The sequence below is a fragment of the Haemorhous mexicanus genome, chromosome 17 (genome assembly GCF_027477595.1).
Source record: "Haemorhous mexicanus isolate bHaeMex1 chromosome 17, bHaeMex1.pri, whole genome shotgun sequence".
Taxonomy (NCBI): Eukaryota; Metazoa; Chordata; class Aves; order Passeriformes; family Fringillidae; genus Haemorhous; species Haemorhous mexicanus.
The window spans coordinates 14,672,411-14,695,858 of NC_082357.1; the positions used below are offsets into that span (position 1 = coordinate 14,672,411).

Sequence of the window (23,448 nt, forward strand, 5' to 3'; positions counted from 1 at the left end):
CAGCAGCCAGTGCCAGCTGGTCCTTGGCCATCCCAGCTCACCAGCCCCACCAGCACGGCCTCACCTGGGCTGGGGGCAGCCAGGGGCTCCTGCTCAGCCCTGAGCCACAAGGAGAACAAAAGGTCTCAGCACCTGAACAGGAGGATCTCAGGATTTGGCTCCTAAAGCTCAGCTTGGCTGTGGCTGGAACAAATGAACAGAAAGCCCTTCTTGACATCAGCCACTTCAATTTTTAAGGGTTCAGCTGTTGAGAGCTGAGTGAATTAGGGACGTGGGTAAATTTCAAATGAAATAAAGGCTTGAAATATGAACCATGGGATGGGAAATTTGTTGGCTGCCACCTGGAGAGCTGCTCTGGACAGTGAGGATGGTTTGGAGGCATCACTGCTGCTCCTCCTCCTTGCTGGGAAATACCTGCTGCACTCCAGAGCCTGGTGGGGGGGTTGAAGCCCTTCTGGTTTCTTGGGAATCTCCCTGGAGCATCTCCTGAATCCCCAGCTCTGGGGATTGCTGGAAGCCTGAGGTGTTGATCCCTCCCTGCCTCAGTTTCCTCAGTATCACAAACAATAGCAATAGCAATAAAATCAAACCTGACTCTGTTTTCTCCACAAACAAAAAACTCTGCCTGCAGCTCTGGGTTTAACATTTGAAGTCACACCAAATGCACATTTGAAGGGCTAAAAAGAGGATTTCACTCCTATCCCACACAGGGCTGATGGCTCTGGGGTTTCCCAGCTGGAAAGGACAGAGGCTGGAAAGGTTGTGGTTGTGAAGGGACAGGTTTGGGACAGCTCAGACACCAAAAGCACAGCACCACGACGGGTGGGACACCAGCCACCTCAGCCTGGTGGCCTGGGCTTCTGTGGGGTGGTGGCAGGACATGGAGGAAGGATGAAGGGGACATTTCTCCCCCTCATCACCTTCAGGGTTAAAAGGAGGCTCCTGATGTGCTGGGGAAGTGTTGGGAGGTGAGGGAAGCCCAAGGAGAACGAACTGTTTGCACTCCCAGCCCGTGTGAAGGGAGGTGCCCTCTGTTCCCTCAATTAGAAAAGCAACCTGTGCATTTCCCTGCAGGACTGCTTGCCAGGAGCAACACTCAAACAGCCAATTCCCCATCGCTGCGTAACCAAATCCTTCTCCTCGCCCTAATGGAGCCTGATGGATTTCACAAAAATCTAATTTAATGTAATTTAATCTCCAAGCCCCCACTGATTTCGCGGTAGATTTATTTGTGATCGTGGTGACAAAGCAGTTCCATGTTCACTCTTAATCACAGGCTGCTGACATGGGGTGAGACAATTATCTCACACCCTCCCTCCCCCCTGCACCTCTGATTGTTTTCCTGAAGGACTGGCAGGGATCAGAGAGCAGGCAGTGTCCCAAAAATCAACCCAGGAACCTCCAAAAAATCAACCCAGGGACCTCCAAAAATCAACACAGGAACCTTCAAAAATCAACACAGGGGTCTCCAAAAATCAACACAGGGACCTGCAGCTCCTTGCTGAGGGGCTCTGATAATTCCCAAGTTCTCCATGTCCTAAGCAGAGCCATGGGAGCTGCAGGTTTGCAGCAGCACTGAATTGCTGGAGGATCCTCTGGAAATCCCAAAGTGGGATTAAACAGAACCTGTGAAGGGAATTTATCCCATCCCATGCTGGAGGTGCCAGGGCTCCCAGTGCCAGCATTCCCAGGATTTCTTGTTGTCCTGCTGCCCTGAAAAATGACAAGGACTGGCTGGGACAGCAGGACAGGGACTTTTATGTAGCTTTTATGGCTCAGAACTTAAAATCCACAACCTGAGAATGATGAGGAGAGGTGGACTTTGAACTCTCCTCTGGGAATAATGGCCAGGATAATGTTTCCACCTCCAGGAGCCCTGGGAGCTGCCTCAGGAGTGGGGTGGTGGTGACATCCCCACTGCAGGGGCTGGGACAGCTCCTTCAGTCCTGTCCCTCTGGCTCTGTGTGGGATCTGCTGGTCAGGCAGGTGGGATCCATCCCCTCCCCAGCCCAGCTCTCACCAGGCCTTGGTGCTTCCCCTTGGGGTGCTCCAGGTTCCCGTGCAGCGCCCGGCTCTCCCCGGCCCCGCTCCTGCTCCCGCCGGTCCCTCTGGACATCTCCAGCTCGATCTCAGCGTCCATCTCAGCGTCCTCCTTGGCCTCCTTGTTGCTCTCCTCCAGGTGCTTCATCAGCACTGCCACCACCACGTTGACCAGGACGAACTGGGCGATGAGGACGAAGGTGACGAAGTAGACGGGGGAGATGACGGGCAGGTAGCTGAGGCAGTGCTTGTCCTCCCGCGTGCACTCCCGCAGCGTGTCCTGCAGCAGGGGCACAGGGCAGCCCTTAGAGAGAGAGCCTCTGCTGGGGCTCCAGGGGGAAACTGATTTATTAAAAACATGGATGTTGATCTAGCATTGATGTCCAACTGTGACGGACAAAGACTCTCTAACAGTTTAGAGTTAGAAAGTGTGTGTTTATTGTGGGATGGCTCCCAAACACACACCCAATTTACAGGTGAGTACAGAGCCCTTTTATCTGTACAGGTATTGAATACCCAAACTGCAAATGCATATTCATAACTTTGGTACATCCCATTCCCAATATGGATATTGATCGAGTATCGATATCCAAAAACTCTCTAACAGTTTAGAGTTAGAAAGTGTGTGTTTATTGTGGGATGGCTCCCAAACACACACCTCAATTTACAGGTGATCACAGAGCCCTTTTATCTGTACAGGTATTGAATACCCAAACTGCAAATGCATATTCATAACTTTGGTACATCCCATTCCCAATATGGATATTGATCTGGTACCAATATCCAAAAACTCCCTAACGGTTTAGAGTTACAAAGTGTGTGTTTATTGTGGGATAGCTCCCAAACACACACCTCAATTTACAGGTGAGTACAGAGCCCTTTTATCTATACAAATATTGAATACCCAAACTGCAAATGCATATTCATAACTTTGGTACATCCCATTCCCAATATGGATATTGATCTGGTACCAATATCCAAAAACTCCCTAATGGTTTAGAGTTAGAAAGTGTGTGTTTATTGTAGGATGGCTCCCAAACACACACCTCAATTTACAGGTGATTACAGAGCCCTTTAATCTGTACAGATATTGAATACCCAAACTGCAAATGCATATTCATAACTTTGGCACATCCCATTCCCAATATGGATATTGATCTGGTACCGATATCCAAAAACTCTCTAACAGTTTAGAGTTAGAAAGTGTTTGTTTATTGTGGGATAGCTCCCAAACACACACCTCAATTTACAGGTGATTGCAGAGCCCTTTAATCTATACAAAAAATGAATACCCAAAATACAAATGCATATTCATAACTTTGGTACATCCCATTCCCAATATGGATATTGATCGAGTACCGATATTCAAAAACTCTCCAACAGTTTAGAGTTAGAAAGTGTGTGTTTATTGTGGGATGGCTCCCAAATACACACCTCAATTTACAGGTGATCACAGAGCCCTTTTATCTATACAAATATTGAATACCCAAACTGCAAATGCATATTCATAACTTTGGTACATCCCATTCCCCACTTTGTATGGTAATTAGCCCAAAAGCTATTAAGCATGGTAATTAGTTCATAAGCTATTAAGCATGTGCTGTTTGTTCTTTGAAATGGGTCGGTGGTCCCCTTCATGGGGAGGGGTCCCAAAATGAGGAAGTAAATGAAGTCTTCCTCGTTCTGAGCTTTCTGCCTTCTCAATGCAAATCTGACAAATGAACCCTAGGTAGAACTCCCATTCCCTGTCTTCAGTTGGTTTCAGGACAGAGGAGGCCTAAAATTGTCTTATCTTCCTAAAAACAATTGTCTTATGTTCATAAAAACAATTGTCTTATGTTCCTAAAAGCCATTTATCAGTTTCTATATCCTTCATTATGAACCCAGCTCACCAAACATTGTGTTGACAAGCAATCAATTATTAGTTAACCACTAAATCTTAACTTCATCAAGGCCGACCCATTTATTTTAATTAACTCCAATAAAGCTTATCTCTAACTAAAATCTTAGCTCCTCTAAAATCTCTAAATTCCTTAAAGTTTATGTCTCAAAGGAAATACAGGGGTCATGGATTACCAGCACCTACAGAGAGGGGAATGGGGTGCCCAGAAGTTTTGGATTTCTCATCTCCTGGAGTGTTTCAGGTCGGGTGGGACAGAGCATGGAGCAAGCTGGGACAGTGGAACTGGATGAGCTTTAAGGTCCCCTCCAGCCCAAGCCATTCCATGATCCTGTGAGTCTGTGACACATCCCACAGAGCACATGGTTACTCCTCCCAGTCCAAAACCTGGCATAACTGTCCTTCAATGTTACATCCAGAAACAAAGCTTCAGGCTGGGTGAGAATTAGGACAAATCTTGAAAACACACCTGGCTTTTCTGTTAGAAATCCCCTTTTGATGTTTTAAGAGGCAAAATTTTTGTTTGCACCCAAGAGTTGCCTGGATCCATTTGAAAGCTGTACCCAGAGCCCTGCAGAGAGGAGGAAGCCCCAGAGACTGCACCCACCTTCATGATCCCGTTCCAGTTGTCCCCCGTGGACACCCTGAAGAGGGTGAGGAAGGCCATGCCGAAGTTGGTGAAGGTGGCGTGGCGGCTCAGGCCCTCACAGGGGTTCTCCTCACTGCAATCTGTGGGGCAGGGAAGGAGCAGCACATCAGCCAAGCTGTGCTGGAGTGTCCACAGCAGCCCCCAGAGCTGGGGCTGGCACCCTGAGCCACGTCCCATGGATTTATGGCACCAGGGGGTGGTGACATCCAGCTCAGGAGGAACGGGGGGGACGGGGGGAAAGGTGTTTTCAGCTGGAGAACCCTGGGACAGGACAGCAGGAGGTGTGGGAATGGTGGTGGTGGAGTTCTCATCCCTGGAAACATTCAAGGCCACGTTGGACAGGATTTGGAGCAAGCTGGGCTAGTGGAAAGTGTCCCTGCCCATGGCAAGGGGTGGCACTGGATGGGCTTTAAAGTCCTTTTTAACTCAAGCCATTCCATGATTTTCTGATTTCTGTGATTTTCTTTACTCCTGCTCTACAGCCTCCTTTGTTTTCCTGTTGACTGCGCCCTTGCCTTGATGATTTTTTACATCCACCACGAGGGATATTTTCACTGAGATAAAGTGGAGCAATTTGGCATTTCCCCCCTGAGAATTAATAGCCTAATGAATGCAAATTGAACATATGAAATATCCATCTTCCCATAAAACACAGCCTCGTTAAATATCCATTAGGACAGGCAGCAATGGCTCTTGGTTGGGCATTTCAGTCTTAGGTAATTATTCTGAGGTAAATTGGAAGGAAAAACAAAACAAAACAAAAATCCAAGAAAAACCCACAAATGACCAGTCCTGGGGGAGAGAGGGCTGATGGTTCTTGTGGCTGGCGTGGACTGATCAGGAAAAAGGAGAAAAAAATTTAATTCCCATTAAATTGGGCTGGGAAGCAGAGTCCTGCCCCAGTGGGGTTCTCTGGGCTGGCACTGCCCAGGTGTGTGTGGGAACACCAGAAGAGCCATTTTTCACCCCTGTGACTGAACAAACACACCCATAGCTCCAGGGGTGGACTATAACCCCAAACTGTTTCACTCAGGGTGGGTGCAGAACCAATTCCTTCCCCGGAATTTGTGAGAGACTGAAAAATAATTTGGTTTTGGTTGAAAGAATTATTCTGCTCTCAGGCACTTGTAATCTGAGCAGAGGGCTGGGCTCATAAAGGGGATTAATGACAGCCATAAACTCTGCTCAGGAAGGGCCCTTCTGGTGCTCCTGGAGCTCTAATTGGGATGGAAATGTTGAGGATGCAGACACAGCTCCCTCCAACAGATTCTCCAGGCTGGGCAAGGCTGGGCTTTGCTGTGATTTTAGTGATGGGCACATTCCTGAGCAGCTGCAGTCTCCTCAGACTGGAGGATTAATTAATGCTGGACAAGCAGGAAGCACTGGATGGCTCCTGATTGATGGAGGGAGGGGAGGGTGATGCTGAGAGCAGGGCACAGAGGAGCCCTGGGAGCTGGAGGAGCAGCGGCAGCCGAGTGCAGAGAACTGATGGGCTGTGGGGGAAGCTGTGAGCAGGGACATGTTTATGGTGGCACCTCTCCAGCAGGAATCTGACCCCCATCCAGCTCTGCAGACTCGTGTTCTGTCTCCAGTAGCAAACTTGAACAAATCCATGCTGGGCAATGATGTTTAAAAAGCAGAGAGCTCCTCTCCAGCCAAGGCTGGCGTTGGCCAAAGCCCTGAATGTGTGTGTGTGTGTGTGTCAGAAAGGTTCTGTGTTACATCCTCGTGTGTCAGCTGTGGCCCTGAGATCAAGAGAAAGCTTCCATCTTCAGAACATGAGTGTGAAGCTAAGGAAGGCCCAAGAATGAGAGAGAGAGGGAGAAAAGGAAGCAGGCAGAGAGCAAATAAACACCAACCGGATGGAGCGAGCGGCCTCGGGCCCATTACTCACCCAGCTTGCCAAACAATTCCACTCCCAGGGCAGCATAGATAAAAAACAGGAGCATAAAAAGTAGGCCAAGGTTCCCTACCTACACAAGGAGAAAGCAGAACAAGGGTCAGGCAAGTCGAGGTCATGAATGAAATCACTCCATCACATTTTCAACACAAGCACAGCAGGGATGGGGGGCCAGAGGCAAATCAGATTTCCCCTGGGACCAGCAGCCTGGTCCCTCTCTGAGTTCTGCTCCAAGGGGCCCAGGGAGGTCTTTGTGTGGGGAGAGGAACAGAAATGGCCCTGGGGGAAGCAGCAGCTTCTCCATCACCCTCCACTCATCTGGAATTTGGGTCCCCCAGGGCAGTCTGTGGGGCAGGGCTGCTCTGGGACCTGGGCTCTGGGCTGGGTTTGGGGCCCTTGCCTTTCCTGGGACTCCGGGACAGCAGCGAGCTGTTCCCAAAGGTCCCACAGGCATGGAGGGCTTGCAGTGCTCCAGGGAGAGGAGAACTCCCTGAGCCTTCTCCTTTACAGGCCCTTCTCAACAAGAGCTTCCCAGATTTCAGCTTTCCTGTCCCACAGGAAGATCCTCATCCCAAACCCTGGCACCGGCAGCTCCAGGTGCTGCTGGAGGTGTTCCAAGGCTGAAGGGGGTGACAAGTGACATGAAAACAGCACAAAAGCTCTTCACACCACCAGCATCGCAGCCCTCCGTGCTGGATCTCATCCCAGCACAGAATCCAAGCCGCAGAAACCTCTCCTGGAGCAGATTTTTGATGATTCAGGCAGAGAACACGAGGGGCAGAGTGACCCGACCTGCTCCCACCTGCTCCCATTTATCTCTGCTGCCACTTTAATCTCTCTGTTTGCAGCTCCTAACTGAGACAAAGGGAGTTCTCTGCCCCACCAGCAGGATTTTATCCCTGAAAAACAAGGAGCTAGGAGGTGATCCAGGCAGCCAGGCCCAGGGATTGCTGATCTCTGAGGTGCATTTTAGTGAACTCTGAGTTTGGGAGAGTTTTCTTTGAAGTGGCACAGCCACAGATTTGTTGGTGATTTGGACTGTGCTTAATTTAATCAGAAAGTTTACCAGTGTCATATCTGTCATTATAAAATTAACACAGCTCTGGCTGATGAAAGAGGGGATTTTTTATATTAAAGAAATGGGAATAGTCCAATCACCCAGTGCAGGCTGTAATTGCTATAAAGCCTAAACTGGCTCTGCAATTTCCCTAACATTATTACAATCCTCCAGGGAATAATAAAGATAAAACAGGGATGTGGATGGCTGGGCTGGGTTATTTCATCTGCCTCTGCTGCCTCCTGGAACAGCTTTTGCTGCTCCTGTCTGCTGGACCACTGATGGTTTGGGAGCCATTAGAAACGAGCAGGCACAACACAAACACCCCCCACACACTGCTGGGGAGGCAAACGAGCAAATAATTACAGGGAATTAAAATAAAAGGGATAAACAAACTTTCCAGGTTGAGGCAACAGAGGAGGGTGTTGGATTTTGCTCTAAGCAGCCTGAATGTTTTGGTGCCTGAGAAATCAGCCTGGAAACTTATGGCATTGATGAAATTCCAAAGAATTTAGGGTAATGTGGCAGTTATTATCAGGTTATCTGTAAAAGGTGTTATCTGGATTTCCACAAAGAGGAGAGGGAAGAGGGAATGGGGAAGGGAAAGAAGGAGAAGGAGGAGGAGGAGGAGAAGGAGATGGAGAAGGAGGAGGAGGAGAAAGAAGAAGGAAAGGAAAAGGGAAAGGGAAAGGAAAAGGGAAAGGGAAAGGGAAAGGGAAAGGGAAAGGGAAAGGGAAAGGGAAAGGGAAAGGGAAAGGGAAAGGAAAAGGGAAAGGAAAAGGGAAAGGAAAAGGAAAAGGAAAAGGGAAAGAGAAAGGAAAAGGGAAAGGAAAAGGAAAAGGAAAAGGAAAAGGAAAAGGAAAAGGAAAAGGAAAAGGAAAAGGAAAAGGAAAAGGGAAAGGAAAAGCCCTCTTCAGCACATGGCCTCCACCAAGGCCTGGGCATGGAGAAGGACCCAGGCACCTTCCCAGGGATGTGCTGGGGAGCAGGAGCTGGGTCAGGGGCTGGCACAGCCTGGCTGTGTCTGTGACCCTGGTGAGTCATTCCCATCCTGGAACTCCAGCTCCCTTTGGAATCCCCTCGGGGATACCTGATCCCTGTCTCTGAGCACTCTGAGATCTGCTGAGAGCAGACAGGAGATGGTGCATGAATCATGCTGCTGCTGGAGGGAATGGCAGGGGGCAGGAGCTTTTCTCCAGAGCTGGGATCCCGCCTGAGCTGGATGCTCCACCAGGAACAGCAATCCAGCTCCAACAGGCCCTGAGGAGTGGTTCTGCTCCAGCAGAACTGAGCAGCTCAGCCCAGGCCCTGGAATCCATCCAGCTCCCCTTGACCTGGGCACAGAGAACTCCAGCTGTCCCCTCTCTCTGGCAGCCAGGGGCTGTCCATCAGGGGAGGTGTGGGAGGTGGATTTGCAGAGACTTCTCAGAGCCTGGCAGAAGGCTCACACAGGGTGCATCTGAATGCAAACCTTGACATAAGAAATGCTCTGACTTAGGAATGCCATGGAATAGGACAGACATTGCAGAGAGAGAAATGGAACTAGAAACAAGTTCCACAGGATGGCCTTTGAAAAGGGTGGCACTGGAATCCAGTGCCAAGGGGGGGCTGTGGTCTGCAGGGACAAGAGCACAGATGAAGAACATTTTGGAGATGTTCTTGGTGCCCTGGGGACCCCAGAGAAGCCACAAGAGCTGGAGATTCTGGTGAGCATCTGTGGTTCTCCTGGAGCTTCCCTTCTGGAATGCTGGCTGGCAGCATTGGCATGCTGTGGGGACACTGGCATTGTCCTCCATGCCACCCAGAGGGGCAGGGAGAGCCTCCAGGAGGATCCCAGCTGGATCTGCAAAAGCCCTGGAATAACCTCCTCAGCTCAAGGGAAGGGCTTCCCTCTGCAGGCCCCCAGCTGCCTCTGGGAGAGGCACTGAAGGAATTTGTGTCTCCTCTGCCCCTCTCTGGGTGAAGCCACTTCCTCCTGAGCCTCTTCCTGCTCTGACATCCCTTGGCATTCCCATTTTTGCTGCACTCAGCTCCCTGGGATGCCTGTCCAGAGCAATTCCTCATAAAATGAAGCTCCTGCCAAGCCTTTCCAAGGCCATGATCCCTCCCCATCTTCCTTCCAGCACTCCCCAGCCAAGGCAGCAGTCCTGGCAGTGGATAACACAGCCTGATTTATGCACCATGCCCAGGAGAAAATGGACACATCTGCCTGGAGAACAGAGGCCATCTGTGAGAATTCCAGCACTGGTGGAGAGCCAGAACCTTGGAGGGTGAAGTCACCTCAGGCTGACCTGAACAAGGTCCCCTTTCTGTGTCCTCTCAGCCCCAGGAGCCAGCAGGAGTTTTGTACGTCTGGAATTCTGTGTCACTGAGGGGTCCCTCAGGGATCTCTGCAGCACAGCCCACACCTCCCTATCTCCCCAAATCCCTCACCCCAGTGCTGGCTGCTCACACATTCCCACTCCTGCTCCCTGATCCCATCCCTGTGGCTCCCCAGGGCAGCTTGTTGGTTTTGTCCCCTGGCTGCAGTGGGACAATGCCAGAAAAGCTCTCCTGGAGCTCAAACTGAGATAAGCCCAGGAATTAGAGCACCAAGAGGAGATAAACCCCTGGACAGGAGCAAATTCAGGTCCTGCCCTTCAGGGCTCTTCACTCTTTTCTTGGCCCAGAGTCCCTGTGGGGGCAGTTCCAAGCTGCTGAGGACAGAGGGGAGTCTCTGGTACAGGGAGCTCATGTGCCATCCACGGATCAAGTGAGACCAGAGAAGGGAAAACAACCAGATCTTCTGACAGGGAGGTTCCACATCTCATTGCTGTTAGAGGGTGGGAATTGGGCTGGACTCCAGCTGTCCTCCCCACCAGGAAGAGCTGTGGCAGCTCAGCAGTGACTGCTGGGGGATTTGCTTCCACCAGGAGCATTTGAACCCAAATCTGATAGAAAAAGGGACTTTGGAAAGCTGGGAGTGGGAAAAGGACTAGAGGAAAACCATCCAAAAGGAGCCTTAGAGAGCAGCCCTTGCTTCCAAACCCAGCAGCCACCAGACTTAGGAGCAAGGAAATGATCAGTGATGGATGAGTGGTGTAATTCATTATGGAGCCTTAACGAGCAGGAGCTCAGAGAGAAGAGGAAAACACTTGAAGCAGGTCTTGAAAAGCTGCTCCACACCGAGAGATTAAAGGAGTTCACTGCTCTCCTGTTCTCCAGACTGCAGGAGATGATTTTATCTACCATTGCTCCAAAAAGGAGACGTGCTACAAGAAAAAAGCAACATTACATCCAGTGAAAAACCAAACCTTGCTAATTCAGACTAAACTAACCCAATTTTTTTAGTAAGAAGAGTGAACAGGAATGTATTCCATCAACAGGGGTGGCTGATTCCCTAACACTGGATCCTTAAAACAGGAACCAGGGATTGGCAGGACACAGAGAAGGTGGGAAGAGAATCTGAGATCATTCCCTGACCATTCTTTCTGTCTCTGTGGCCTTTCCTAATTTTTTTTCTCTTCTCAATCTCATTTTTCCCCACAGATCAGGTGAAGGAGAAGGTCTTTGACCTGGCAGGCAGAGGTCACCACTTGGAAAAGAGCAGCTCAAGCTCAGTCTGAAATCCCAAAAGAGGAGATGAATCCTGTGACAGTCCTGGATCAAAATGCTACATTCCCCCAAATTTGGGGATGATTGGTTCTCCAAGTGTTACTCAAATTGCTGAATAAAAACCAAACCCAAAGCTGATGAAAATCACCCCCCAGAAATGCAGTGACAGCTCCTTGTCATCGTCAGCCCATAAATGGGCATTCTCCACACACCAGACAAAGAATTTCCCCCCAAACCTGAATGAATAAACATTCAGTTCATTAAATTAGCTTTTTTTTTTTTTTTTTTTTGTCACTTAGAAACCACATTCTATGAGGATTTTCCAGCTGTGGTTTTAGGATGCTAATTTAATTAGGGTAGGAACTCATGCCCTGCCTTGGAAATGAAAGCTGCAGCTTTATGAAGAGTGATGGTTGTCAGAGAGCCCTTCTTAAAATTCCCTTCTCATTTTCTGAGCTTCACTGGAGACCAAAGTGGCATTTTTTTATCTGCATGAGATCTGCTTGGAATATCCCTGGGGTTTTCCCTTGACCAGAGACCCTGCTGGGAATGCAAACTGCAGGAACACCCCAAGGAACCCAAAAACCTGGCCAGGAGCCACCCTATTGTGTGTGGGGGAGACAGAAAAGAAGGAGGGAGAGAAAATATGGGCTCTGGTGACAATGCTTTGTAAGCTGAAAACCAGACACAAACCCAAGGATTTCTTGGAATGCCAGCCCAGGGGTCAGGCTGGTAAATCCCTGCTTCAGCCTCAGCCCAAATCCTTCAGGAAATCTGGATTCCAAAGGGCAAATGTTGGGATTAGAAATGTGTTCATGGCAATGATGAAGATCAGAGCAAAGGGGTCTTTGTAAGGGAAAGAAATTCCCAATTTTCCAGCTCTCCTGGTGGGCTGCTTTGCACTTAAGAACTGAGTCCCAGGGGTGGTTTTGGGTAATTCCATGTTTTCTGCTGGTTCTCACGTGGCCACTCATCCTCTGGAGGAGACTCCCACCCACGTGGGGTCTGCCCTTGGCTGCTCCTGGGATTTGGGATGGGCAGGGTTAATCTGAGTTAACTCCAACCCTGGACAATCAGAGCTCACACCAGCACCCCCACAAACGAGCAGAACACACCTTAAAAAGGATAAAACAAACCAAACCAAAACTAAAAACCCCTTGGAATTCTGATGGAGGACTGAAAGCCAGCAAAAAGCTTCTTTCCTTTTCTCAGATCCATAAAAAGGAGTCCCAGGAGGTGAACACTTGCAGGATCCTATCAATTCCCTGAGTCTGGAGGTGTTGTTGTTTCTCTTGCAGCTCGGAAAATTTGGTGATTGGTGACCCCAAATCAAGATTTTAGCCCTCAGAAACTTCTCCCCAGTTTGCCTTTCCAAGGCTGCAGCACCTCTGTCCATAATTGTGGCTGTTCCTGCCTCCCAAATAAAACTCCTGGGCTGGGAGCTCCCAGTGCTTTCTCCAAGGTCCTTCTCTGTCCCTCCTGGTGTTTCCCAAAGTTGCCAGTGAGATCTGGGCTCTGTGCAAGCTCTGCCTACAGGAATTTGCTCTCTGGGAACTCTTTTCCCATCGTTTTGCTTCTCCCATCAAACACATCCAGGATGAGCCATGCAAAACTCCACTCCCAAGGCCTGGAGGAAGCTGAGACCCTCCCCAGGTGGCTTCTGGAGGCCACCAAACCCAGAGCTGTCCCCAGGCTCCAAAGGCACTTCTGTCCCCCAGGGGAGCACCCTGGGTGTGGAGGAATGTTGGGGGCTTACCTGGGGCAGGGCTTGCACCACCGTGTCCAGCAGAGCTCTCATGCCCGTGGCCATTTTCAGCAGTTTCAGCACTGAAATGAGGAGCAAATCCTGCTCAGCAGGGCTGGGGGGAATTGCAGGGAAAATCCAGGAAGGAAATGGAGGTTCAGGTCTTGCAGGGAGGGTTTAAATCTCCCTTACTGCTGTCTGGACACATGGGGAGTTCTCTGCTGAAAAGCAGGATCTCCCTGATCCCAGCAGGGCTGAACATCCCCCTGTCAGTCCCAGGGGGAATGCATTCCCACTGCCAGAGGGTTCTGGGATTTTGGGAAGGAATTCCTCCCTGGGAGGGTGGGGAGGGGCTGAAATAGAATTCCCAGAGCAGCTGTGGCTGCCCCTGGATCCCTGGAAGTGTCCAAGGCCAGGCTGGGGTGGTGGAAGGGGTGGAATGGGATGGGCTTTAAGGTCCCTTCCAACCCAAACCATCCTGGAATTCCATAAAAATGGACAAAAACCTACAAGAACCCCAAGGTGCCCAGGCAGGAAGATGGGAGCCCCCTCACCAGTGAAGAGCATCCTCCCAAGCCCTGACTGCCATCACTTCCCACCCTGCTCTGGACCTGGACTAAAGCTCAGTGATCCCAGGCTGGAATCAGAACCCAAGCCCAGATGGAAACCCCCTGGAACCCCAAGTGCTCTCTGAGCTGCCATTCCATGTTTCCCCACTGGAAATGAACCAGCAGGGCTGGAAGGACAAACATCCCAAGGATCTCCTGGGGTGGCTGGAGGGCCCAGGGCAGGACCCACCCCTGGCTATCCTGAGCACCCTCATGATGCGGATGATGGTGGGGTTGATGGGGAGGGCAGCGTTCATCTCGATCTCCTCCAGAGTGATCCCCACAATGGACAGCAGCACTATGGCCAAGTCCAGCTGGTTCCACCTACACAGGCAGGAAGGACAAACACAATCCAAATTATACATCTTTTATCTTATTAACAGGCACCAGCAAATCCCAAATGCATCTTTGTCGGATTAAGTTAATTATCTAAAATTTGAGTTTTAATATAATGTATCTCTTATAGTTCTATTTCTCTAAAGTATTTAGTTTTTTTAATAAAACCACCCTTTAAAACTTATTTTTAATTCTATTTTTCTCTCAGCAATATCTATCTTATTCTATAATATTTCTAAATCATTATTTCTTATCTCAAAGTTTATATACAAATGTATACTATATAAACTTTCTGTTAAGTTTTTAAAATTTTCTACACATTTATTTCCCACACATCTCCTCATTCTCATCTGGGCCCGTGATTTTTAGGTGGTACAAAACCAGCTCAGAGCAGCTGGCACAGACATCCTGTGAGCCACAAAATCTGGGAAGCGACTGGGAAGTGTTTCTGACCTCTAAGCTGAGCTGCTCAGGCCTGGTGGAAAGGGAAATCCTGGGGGAAAAGATGCACCTGGAATTTGGGGGAGATTTCCTGAATTCCTCCTGCAAAGCACCGCCAGCAGCTCTCAGGATTTTCAGTTCTCACCCACTGAGAGCCAGCCCTGGGCTCTCCTTGTGCTGCATCTCCCCAGAATGTGGCTCTGAAGCTGGGTCAGTGCAGCCCTGAATCCCAAATCCACAGGGGTCCAAGATGCTCTCACCTGTCCTTAAAGAACCTCCGGAATCCAAAGGCCACCAGCTTGAGCAGTGCCTCGAACACAAAGACAATGGTGAACACGTAGTTGCAGTACTTGAGGGCTTCATCCAGGGACTGCAAAGACAGATCCCAGTTAGGCCAGCCCAGTTATCCCTTCCTAGACCCCCACGGAGGGGCTGGCAGGGAGCAGGGTGAGAGGAGCACAGAAATTTCAGGAATAAAGTCATAAAGGCTCGTGGAGCTCGCTAAATCACCCGTCAGAACTCAAATAAAGGCTTAGCCCCTGAGTCAAACAAAACCCTGCAAAGCACTGAGATTAGTTCTGCTAAAAATGTCAGGTTCAAGCTCAGTGCACAAACTGTTCAGTCTGGGCCAGACAGGAAAGAATTCCCCCCTTCCCCATCTCCTGAAGATTCCTTGGTGTGAAGTGCCCAGCCCTGGGGAGAAGAAAAGCCTTGATGGATCATTCCTTGATTCCAGCCCTGGGGACAAAGGCTTTGCTTAAAAAGCTGAGGAAAATAAATAAACCTTGGAGATGGATGAAACCTTTCCCTGTTGAAAAATGGGACATCTCCAGAGCTGGGCAAAGCGTGTCCATATTTGGTGCAGCGTTCCCGCTGTCCCCGGAGCCGCCCTCGGAAGTCAGGAATCCACAGTGTTTATACTGGGGGATGATGAGTGTTTATAATGGATTTCATTGGAGCTGGGGGCCAACAATAGCAAAGGAATCTCGTGGGGCCTTAAAATAGACAAGCTGGGGGGTGGGGGAGCAGCTCTTGGGGTGGGGAGGGATTGGGGGACACGAGGGAGGGAAGGGGGGTTTAGTTCAGTGTAGAGCAGGACTCGGAATTGCCAATAAAAAATGGGAATTGAGACCATCAAACCGGACAAAAATGGAAATAAATGCGACAGAGGAGGCTGCAGGAAACCCCAGGGCACAGGAAAGCTCTTTTTGTCCCCTCTGTGTGATGCCTGGCTTTGCTGACCCCACACACAGTGAGGTCACCAGGGCATGGCCATGCCCTGGTTTTTGGGAACGGGAGCTGGAAGTTCCTTAGGTGTTGGCAACAATCCTTATTTTTGTACCAGTACCTAAAATAAAATGGCAGCTTAAAAAACACAGGACAATTTCCTGTTCCATCCAAAGCCCGAGCCTGACTTCTGCCATCGCTTGTGACCGTTTGCGTTTGGATTTACAACTCTGTGTTAAGTGAACGTAAACCAAGAGTAAATAAAACCTAACCTGGATAAACAGCATTTCCATGGAATTACCCTGGTGTAAAACACACACACACGCTGCCCTCTGGCTCAGCATCCAGGAGGCATTTGCAGGTTACCATGGAATGCTGGAAAAGTAAATGCTGAGCCAGAGCTTCATAAGTGATAACGAAATGGAAAATTTATGGATGGAAAATGTATAAATTGATATAAATTTATCTATAAGCCCCTATGATTTCTGTCAAAGGCGTTCTGAGGGGAGAATGATTTTATAATACAATAAAAAAGTGAGGATTGCACTTTTAAATTTGGCTTATTCAGAATTCATTGAGGAAAAGAAACGCTCTGCATGCTGTAAGTCCGAGTTTCTATCTGTTAATGGAATGTTCTAAAACTCTGGACTGTTTTCCAGTGTGAGGCTCAGTCAGGTTTGGGATCAGGGCAGGAAATATTTAGATTGGTCTTTTCCTGGTGAAAGCTGAATTCACTCTCCATTAGCTGGGGTTTTACCCAAGGCAGGGAGATGGAGGTTTTGCCTGAGGCAGTGACTCCCAAATGGCAGAGCTGGACCAGAATGCTGAGGCTCCCCAAAAACTGGGGATCCTTCTTGGGACTGCCTAAAACCAGAGGCTGGACAAAACTGGGGGATAAAAAGTGTTTCTGCTGATTGAAGGGCCTTCAGGTACATTTAGGGCGGACAAAGGCTGCACCCAAAATTGGACCACGGGTCAGGGGTTTTCACACTTTTATAAGTTTGGGCCATTTGCATATTGGGGGTTAATCTGCCAATTACAGCTTCAGGTAATCAAGTAATTTTCCTCAAGTTTGCTGCCCCCAACTCACTTTTGTTGACATTTCTGGGGCCTGAGCCAGTGAGGTGTCCTTGATTGCCAGGCCTGGAGAGGAATGGTTGTGTGTGCCCAAAATGGGAGAGCAGCAGCTCCCACTGCACATGGAGCTTAGAGTTACACACTAAAGAACTGCAAATTACATTACAAATACATGAAAAACATAAAATCCAAACCCATAACACCACAGGGAGTGTCCCCATGGCCCGTTTCCTCCCGGGGCAGCCCTGCTGGGGCAGCTCCTACCTTGGGCTGGTTGTAGTGCTACACTAGAGTTACACACTAAAGAACTGCAAATTACATTACAAATACATGAAAAACATAAAATCCAAACCCATAACACCACAGGGAGTGTCCCCATGGCCCATTTCCTCCCAGGGCAGCCCTGCTGGGGCAGCTCCTACCTTGGGCTGGTTGTAGTGCTACACTAGAGTTACACACTAAGGAACTGCAAATTACATTACAAATACATGAAAAACATAAAATCCAAACCCATAACACCACAGGGAGTGTCCCCATGGTCCGTTTCCTCCCGGGGCAGCCCTGCTGGGGCAGCTCCTACCTTGGGCTGGTTGTAGTGCTCCATGGACATGGTGATGACGTTGACGCCGATGATGAAGGTGATGAAGAGGTCGAGGTAGTGGCTGGTGCACAGGCTGTGGATGGACCTCCTGGCCGGCGAGTAGTCGGCGTAGTAGGGCCTGCGCTGGGCTTCTGTGGGGACACGGGGACAGCCCTGAGCCACCAGCACGGGGCCGGGGCGTCACCTCCCAGCTGGACATGGGGTGGAGAGCAAAGGTGGGAAGGGGCTGAGTGATCCCTGTGGGATCCCTGAGTGATCCCTGAGGGATCCTTGAATGATTCCCGTGTTATCCCTGAGTGATCCCTGAGAGATCCCTGTGTGATCCCTGAATGATTCCTGAGTGATCCCTGTGGGATCTCTGTGTGATCCCTGTGGGATCCTTGAATGGTTCCTGTGTTATCCCTGAGTGATCCCTGAGTGATCCCTGAGAGATCCCTGTGTGATCCCTGAATGATTCCTGAGTGATCCCTGTGGGATCTCTGTGTGATCCCTGTGGGATCCTTGAATGGTTCCTGTGTTATCCCTGAGTGATCCCTGAGTGATCCCTGTGTGATCTCTGAATGATTCCTGTGTGATCCCTGAATGATTCCTGAGTGATCCCTGTGGGATCTCTGTGTGATCCCTGTGGGATCCTTGAATGGTTCCTGTGTTATCCCTGAGTGATCCCTGAGTGATCCCTGTGTGATCTCTGAAGGATTCCTGTGTGATCCCTGAATGATTCCTGAGTGATCCCTGTGGGATCCTTGAATGGTTCCTGTGTTATCTCTGAGTGATCCCTGAGTGATCTCTGAATGATCCCTGTGTGATCCCTGAATGATCCCTGAATGATTCCTGAGTGATCCCTGTGGGATCTCTGTGTGATCCCTGTGGGATCCTTGAATGGTTCCTGTGTGGTCCCTGAGTGATCCCTGTGTGATCTCTGAATGATTCCTGAGTGATTCCTGAGTGATCCCTGTGGGATCTCTGAGTGATCCCTGTATGATCCCTGAATGATTCCTGAGTGATTCCTGAGTGATCCCTGTGGGATCTCTGTGTGCTCCCAGACTGATCCCTGAGTGATTCCTGTGTGATCCTTCAGTGATCCCTGTGTAATTCCTGTGTGGTCCCTGAGTAATCCCTGTGTAATTCCTGAGTGATTCCTGTGATCCCTGAGTAATTCTGAGTGATCCCTGAGCCATCCCAGTGTGATCCCTGATTGATTTGTGTGTAATTCCTGCGATTCCTGAATGATTCCTGATTGATCCCCGATTGATCCCTGATTGATTCCTGAGTGATCCCTGTGTGATCTGCCTCCCACCCCAGCCCGGGCGGGGTTTTTGGGATCAGCAGGCTCTGCTGCCAGCCAGGTCCTTCCCGGGGTGCCCCTGTCCCCTCCTGGCGTGGGCAGCAGGAGGAGCAGGACGGACACAGGACCCCAGCCAGGGAAAAGCTCCAAACGCAGCAGAGCTGCAGCTGCAGGCGAGGGCAGAGCTGGGGCAGCACTCATCTCTCCCAGCCCTGCAGCTGCCAGCAGTGTCCCTGGTGGGAGGAGAACGTGCCCCGAGCTCCAGAGGGTTTTGGGGGCCTTTGGAAGGCCTAAGGAAAAGCAGCAGGGCATTCCTGAGGGATGGGAGCACTCAGGACACAGCCACAGAGCACTCGGCTCTGCCAGGACAGCCAGCACAGGCTCCTCTGGAAAAAGAAATACAAATTTCCTTTTATAAAATAGATAATTAAACAATATATCTGGGGCTCAGGGCACGGCTGCACCTAAAACCATTCACATGAGTTTTATATCTCTGCCTCTGGCTGGGATTCCTCCTTTTTTTCCTCTTCAAATGTGGAAACTTCTGCCTGTGACCAAAGTGCTGGGAGTGTTCCAAGGAGAGTGTTTGGACCCCAGGAGTGCATTTACTGCCTGTGCCTCTCTGCACTGAGAGTGTGACCACGGGGATGCCTGTGGCACTCAAATTCCTTTCAAAGTGAGCAATGTAAATATTCTGAGTTTACACAAGGCCAAGGCAGCATTACTGTGGATTTCACAAGTGGAAGAGACACTGAGGTCACACCAAGTCAGAGCAGGATTGTTCCTCACAGAGAGGGGATTTTGCAAATATTTCAGCAAATTCAGCTTTTAATGCATGAAGAGCTCAGAAAAAGTTACTTCACCTTGACAGTAGGGAGGAAAAAACCAGTTCAGAAGCACTCAGTGCCCTCCTGAAATCCATCTCCCACTCCTCTCATCCTGCTAATACCTTTCAGATGGAAGGACTCTTGAAATGTGGGAGTTTTATTGGTTTTTTTTTTTTTGGTACAACTGATGCCAGATCAGAATCCAAACCCTTAAAATTAATTGGATAAAGGGAAACAGAATCTGCAGCTCTCTTTCAACTACATTTTTTTTTTCCTGGTAGTTAAAAGTACAGTGGAGGCATTTGAAAAACATTTCCTTCTGACCAGGGTCACCAAGGCTTTTTTTTTGCTCTGCTGAGGGGTGTGGAAAAACAAGATGAAAGCAACCAGAGTTGTTTTTGAATACATTTTTTTTTCCTGTTGCTTTCATGTGCCTTAATCCTACAAGTCATCTTGGACTGCTGGGGCTGTCTGTGCTACTGAGCTCAGCCTGCCTGAAAAATAATAATAAAAACATTGCAGTATAATATTTATTTCAGCCTGCACAATGTGCTTTCATGTGTTTTCAGGATTACAACATCCCTGTCCTTTTTTAAAAATTATTTTTAGGGAAATGTCTTCTTGGGAGTGCAGATAACTCCTTGGGAGGTCTGAGAATACTTTTAACAGTTAAATGTTATATCAAGGGACAATTTATTAATGGTGAATGGCTGATTAATGGATTCCAGGAGATGAGCAGGGATGGGCTGGCAGCACATAAGGAAAAGAGGTTGCAGGTGGTTTTAACCACCCCTCACCTGCCCAAATGCCTGATTTATTCACTGTTCAGCAAAAGATCAGGTGTTGATTCTGTTTTATCCACTCATTACAAAAGGAGTCTCACAAGGAGACATTTTCCACTGTCAGGCACTGAGCTGAAAACCTCCTGAATTCCCTGGCAGCATCAGAGCTCCTTCTGCCCATGGGCAGGAGAGGAAAAAAACCAAGGAGGAAGCAGCAGAGCCAGAGGTGGCTCTGTCCTCCAGCACAGAGGGGTCCCACAGGTCTCTCTCAGCCCTGCCCAAATTCCTGCTGGGAAAACTTAGGACAGGCTTAACCCGAGGGAGCTGCAGGTGAAGCCTGGCTCCTTTGGGATGCACACAGCCCACAGGCAGAGCAGGGGACAGGGAAGGAACTCCAGCAGGGGGGAAACATCCAAGGAGAGCTGGCATGGAGGTGACAGAGGTGACAACAACCACATGCAGCAGGGCCATGCTCGGGGGGACCCCATGCAACATCCACTCCAGGAGATGCTGCCCGTGCCAGGCTGGCAGAGGGAGCTGGGATGTGCCTGGAGAGGGCAGGGATGTGCCCAGGGATGTGCCTGGAGAGGGCAGGGATGTGCCCAGGGATGTGCCTGGAGAGGGCAGGGATGTGCCCAGGGATGTGCCCAGGGATGTGCCCAGGGAGAGCAGTAATGTGCCTGGAGGGAGCTGGGATGAACCCAGGAATGTGCCCAAGGAGCCAGGATGTGCCTGGAGGGAGCAGGAATGTGCCCAGGGACGTGCCCAGGGATGTGCCCAGGGACGTGCCCCAGCAGCCAGGGCAGGCTCAGTGAGCCCAGGAAGGCTGAGGGGCTGCAGCAGGGTGGGAGCAGAGGAGAGCAGCCCCCCACAGCTCTGGCAGGACAGGCAGAGCTCCAGGGCTCCACAGCTCTGGGCATTCCCAAGCCCTTCAGGAAGTTTTACCTCAGTTGGCAGCACAGCAAAGAGCTCTGGGCTCCTCCCAGTTCACAGTTTTAACTCTTAGAGGGGATTTTAAGCCCCCAGATCGTGCTGAGGGTTCACTGCACACCCCCACTGCTGCTGGCACAGGAGGACTCTGCTCCACGGGATGTGGGCACAGCCACCAGGGGACCCCAGCAGGGAAAACACAGCCTGTGCCTTGGGCTCGCTGGGAGGATGGGGCTTGGGATGAGACTCCCACCAGCCAGCTGGCAGATTTCTGTCATCATGGAATGGTTTGGGGTGGGAGGGACCTCAAAGCCCATCCAGTGCCACCCCTGCCATGGCAGGGACACCTTCCACTGTCCCAGGCTGCTCCAAGCCCCATCCTGCCTGGGCACCTTGGGGTTCTTGTAGGTTTTTGTCCATTTTCATGGAATTCCAGGATGGTTTGGGTTGGAAGGGACCTTATAGCCCATCCCATTCCACCCCTTCCACCATCCCAGCCTGCCCTTGGACACTTCCAGGGATCCAGGGGCAGCCCCAGCTTCTCTGGGAATTCCATCCCAGCCTTTTCCACCCTCCCAGGGAGGAATTCATCCCCAGTACCCCAGAACCCTCTGGAAGTGGGAATGCATTCCCATTGCCCTGGCACTGTGTGCTCTGTAAATGCTCTCTCTCCATCAGACACAGACAAGTTTCCCTTCAGCTGCTGGTTTGAACTGGTGGAAGTGCAGGAGGGGAAAAAAAGCAACCATCAAACAGATGAAAAAAGGAAAATCCCAGCCTTTCCTCCATCCCCCTGCTTTTAGATGCTGGCTAATACTTGAATCTCACCTCTCTGCAGAGTATTTCCACTTTGCTTGTGGTTCTGCTGACATGGAAATTAATGAAGCCCCGTCCTCCCCTGGCTTAAAAGCATTTTTAGTTGGCATTACAATTCCCAGCTCCAGCTCCTCCATTACAATGCTCTGCACGAAACATTAGAAAGCCCTAATGGGGTTATTCATGCCTGGAACAGAGCAGCTCTGTACCTGCAGCTGCCTGGAAAAAACAGCAGCAGGGTTGGAGAATTCCCTGCTTGGAAACTCTGAACCCTCAGGGATACAGCACCCAAAACTGTAGCTCCAGCTCAAGGGGTTCTGCTGGATGTGGCACTGAGAGGGTGTTTAAATTCAAACATCACCACGTGCCACCCTCTAGAGAAAGGTTTGCAGTCCCTGCTTTGAAAGGCACCTCTGCTGGGGCTTAAAATTTCCCCCATCCTTCCACAACTCCCAGCTCTGGTGGGAAAAGCCTCAGAGGAGCAGATTAGTGGCCACTCTCCTCTCACAGACCCGAAATCAGGAAAAAGTATTTCTGAATTCTCAGTTTTTGGGGTCATCCTGAAGGGACACCACTGAAAGGCAGCCTGCTCCCAGCTAGAGCTGGGATTTCCAGCTTTCCCAGCTTTCCCTGCTCTGCTTTCAGCCCCCAGTGTCACCCAGACCCTCCTGCAGCCCCTGAGGCCAGGGCTGAGCTGACAGGCAGATCCAGGAGGGCTGGGATGGATCCCACAGGCAGATCCAGGAGGGCTGGGACGGATCCCACAGGCAGATCCAGGAGGGCTGGGATGGATCCCACAGGCAGATCCAGGAGGGCTGGGATGGATCCCACAGGCAGATCCAGGAGGGCTGGGATGGATCCCACAGGCAGATCCAGGAGGGCTGGGATGGATCCCACAGGCAGATCCAGGAGGGCTGGGATGGATCCCACAGGCAGATCCAGGAGGGCTGGGATGGATCCCTCAGGCAGATCCAGGAGGGCTGGGATGGATCCCACAGGCAGATCCAGGAGGGCTGGCTTTGGATCCCACAGGCAGAGCAGACCAAGCTGCTCCACGTGTTTTTAATGCAAACCTTCAGCCTGGGGAGGCTGCTCTGGGTCTGTGTCTTCTGAGAAGCTCATTAAAAGGCTGAGAGCAGCAGGGTTGTTAAATTACCCTTGGATGGAATGGATGGAGCAGGGACAGCGTCAGGAAAAATATTCTGGTTTATCTTGATTTTTTTTTTTTTTTTCCCTTCACATAAAAAAGTTCACTGAGCAGTTCTGCCTTTAAAACCACATCAAATGCATTTCTCAGTGTGCTCACCCCCTGCCCTCTGCTCTCCTTGAGCAGAGTGAACCTGCTGCCAATCCCTGCAGCAAAGTGGCCCTCAGATGGGAAAGAAGAAATGATTTGGAAAGATCTGAGGTGGTGACAGCACAGAATTGGGCTCAGAGGAACCATTCTGCTGAAAAATCACCCCAAAGCAGGTGATGACTCCCCATCCCACCTGAGAAGGAGCAGGGTCCTGCTGCAGGGCTGAGTCCTCCGTGGAGCAATCCCTCTGCTGAGCTCCAGATCCTGGATCCAGCCTGGGATTGGTGCCTAGGATCACTCAGCTGAGGTTTAACCCATTCCAGGGCTGTGTTCTCCA

At 50.2% G+C, this 23,448-nt stretch overlaps 1 protein-coding gene across 1 annotated transcript in view; it reads right to left on the reverse strand.

Annotated features, from left to right (window-relative positions):
• Positions 1-23,448, reverse strand: part of CACNA1H (calcium voltage-gated channel subunit alpha1 H) — a 120,566-nt gene that overhangs the window by 8,961 nt on the left and 88,157 nt on the right. The window contains exons 24-30 of the mRNA XM_059861794.1: positions 17,154-17,305; positions 14,530-14,639; positions 13,683-13,816; positions 12,897-12,967; positions 6,484-6,562; positions 4,548-4,669; positions 2,021-2,320 (exon numbers count right to left, since the gene is read on the reverse strand). Coding sequence (XP_059717777.1) covers positions 2,021-2,320; positions 4,548-4,669; positions 6,484-6,562; positions 12,897-12,967; positions 13,683-13,816; positions 14,530-14,639; positions 17,154-17,305 — 968 coding nt within the window. The remainder of the gene's footprint in view (positions 1-2,020; positions 2,321-4,547; positions 4,670-6,483; positions 6,563-12,896; positions 12,968-13,682; positions 13,817-14,529; positions 14,640-17,153; positions 17,306-23,448) is intronic.